The following is a 2,309-nucleotide window of genomic DNA, read 5'->3' on the forward strand; positions in this document are numbered from 1 at the left end:
AGTTCAATTCATGTCTTTACATTTTTAAAATTATCATGCTAAAGTAGGATTAGAATCTAGGGTGTAAAACTTGTGTGCGGTAGAACAATAGAAATATTTTTAGGCACTAGGGGTTGAAATGAGCTAAGTGCATGGCTTAATTATTATAAGAAATTTAGAATTAATCCAATTCACCCTTCTCTTAGGCATCTTGATCCTTTCAAAAAGCAATACCATACATATATGCACGTTGCAGTATTAGACATGATTAATCCTCGATCTTCATAAGTTGGCAGCACAAAGAAAAAGAGTAAAATCTGAAATACATCAAAGCAAATGGAAAATTTATGCTACACAGTACCACATATTTTATGTATGGGGGAGAACATGATTTTGCTGACTGATTGATCCTTAGCTTGTTTTGCCATGTCCGCCATCTCGTCTGACCCTGAGAATTAATTCACTTATAACATTCTGGTTCTGAAAGAGACAACATCCATAACAATATTACCATATAGACCTCAAGAGATCATAAAAAAGAATATAAGCAGCGAAGGAGGCGCCACGTGGACACATCAGGGCATTAGCAGGGGTATATATGGTATAGCACTATAGCACAGCGAGAGCTGACTTGGCACGCAGGCTCTCTAGCATGCATCCCACAGCGACCCCTGGGGCCAATGCTGGGATCCAGAGCCCTCGGAACCGTCGCTGCCATCCGGGCTCCACTTGGGTGGGTCCAGCAGCATGGCCTCTGCCATCTCGGTCCACAGCCTGGGCGACGCAAGGTCGTCGTCAAACTCGTCGCCCACGGCCAGGTCAAGGCGGCTGGCACTGGCAAGGACGCTGCCGGGCTCGGCGGCGGCGGCAGTACCGACAAGCGCCGGCTCACGGCGCACGCGCTCGGCCGCCTCAGCCGCGGCGGCGCGGATGTCGGCTGGGTCGGTGCTGGCCGGGCGGGGCAGCCACCCCGCGGAGCCCGGGAAGTTGAGCTGCGCGTCCCGCGGGCCGCGCAGGCACAGCGCCGCCACGTCGTGCGCCACGGCCGCGGCCTCCGCGGAGTCGAAGCTGCCGAGCCAGACGCGGACCTTGGTGCCCGGCTGACGGATCTCCGACACCCACTTGCCCCACTTCCGCCGCCTCACGCCTCGGTACTGCGGGGAGCTCGCAGCCGCGGCGGCGGCCGCCGGAGCGGCCGGCTGCTGCTGCTGCAGGTGGTGCTGGTGGTGGTTCTCCATGGCTGATCGATCGAAGCGCTCACAATGTGGTAATAATGCGCGGATGATGATGAGAGGAGAAGGTAGCTAGCTTCGCTCCGGTGGTGCAAGTGCAGTGCGGATTCGCGGGTGATCACGGCGCTCTTATATAGTAGGCGCCAGCGCCACCGGGTAGTGATGGATCGGAGTGGCTGTTCATGCATGGAAATGCCAGAATAATAAGCTGCCGCCATGCGAAACTATTTGGTGGCCATATGATCTGTCGTGGTGAATTGCTGTGCGCCTAATTGATAGGGTTGAGAGGACAGGACGCAGCCAGTGGCAGTGGGTGATCACTGACGACTCATTCGTCACACGTGTACATTGATGCTCCAGGCATATAAACTATAGATAGATTTTTGGGTGGTAGATAGACAGATAGATTTTTCCGATAGCTCGGCGGCAAAGATGAGACGACTAGGGAATCTTGACCATCGATTGGGAAATTGACTGCAAAATTCACCTTACATGCTGCAGGTGTAACAAAGTCCATCGTAGTGTGATTGGCACTTGGGCAGCACCTGAGACGTCCCAACTAAGGCCCGTACGAAAGGGGCGAAAGGCCCATATTCCATCCCGTACCTACACCCACATCACCTGCGTCGTACAAATGCTCCCCTGAATCTAACACACGGAACCTTTTGTCATCATCAATTGCGTGAAGACAATGTTAACAATGTTGCTTTGGTTTCACCAAGGATTTTTTTTGGTCACTGCTGGTTTAATTAAAAGGAGGTTGTGGGAGGCAAAATGGCATGGCGGTGGTGGTGGGCAGGGTACTAGGAGAAAAAAAATCTAAAAGTTCTCGCAATGAAGAAAGATTGATTTCGTAGATTATAATCCACTACTGGAAAGTTAAAATTCCCTGACGGTGCACTTACCGTCAGGGAAATAGAAAATAAATTTGAATTCAATTTCCCATGTCTGTCGGTGCCCCGTCAAGGAAATTAATTCTAATTTTCCTGTCGGTTCTAAACTGTCAGGCCAATTGTAAACCATCACGGATAAAAGTTATGTTTTGTCGGTGGCGCACCGACAGGAAAATCGTACACACCGACAGGAAAATTGTTTAAC

The 2,309-nt window shown here is 50.8% G+C and overlaps 1 protein-coding gene across 1 annotated transcript; it reads right to left on the reverse strand.

Moving 5' to 3' along the window:
- Positions 1-626: 626 nt before the first annotated feature.
- On the reverse strand, positions 627-1,217 carry LOC136477517 (ethylene-responsive transcription factor ERF027-like). Its single transcript, XM_066475707.1, has one exon. It carries the CDS (start codon positions 1,215-1,217, stop codon positions 627-629), a length of 591 nt encoding a protein of 196 aa, XP_066331804.1.
- Positions 1,218-2,309: the final 1,092 nt, after the last annotated feature.

Source organism: Miscanthus floridulus, chromosome 8 (genome assembly GCF_019320115.1).
Source record: "Miscanthus floridulus cultivar M001 chromosome 8, ASM1932011v1, whole genome shotgun sequence".
In the NCBI taxonomy this organism is placed as follows: Eukaryota; Viridiplantae; Streptophyta; class Magnoliopsida; order Poales; family Poaceae; genus Miscanthus; species Miscanthus floridulus.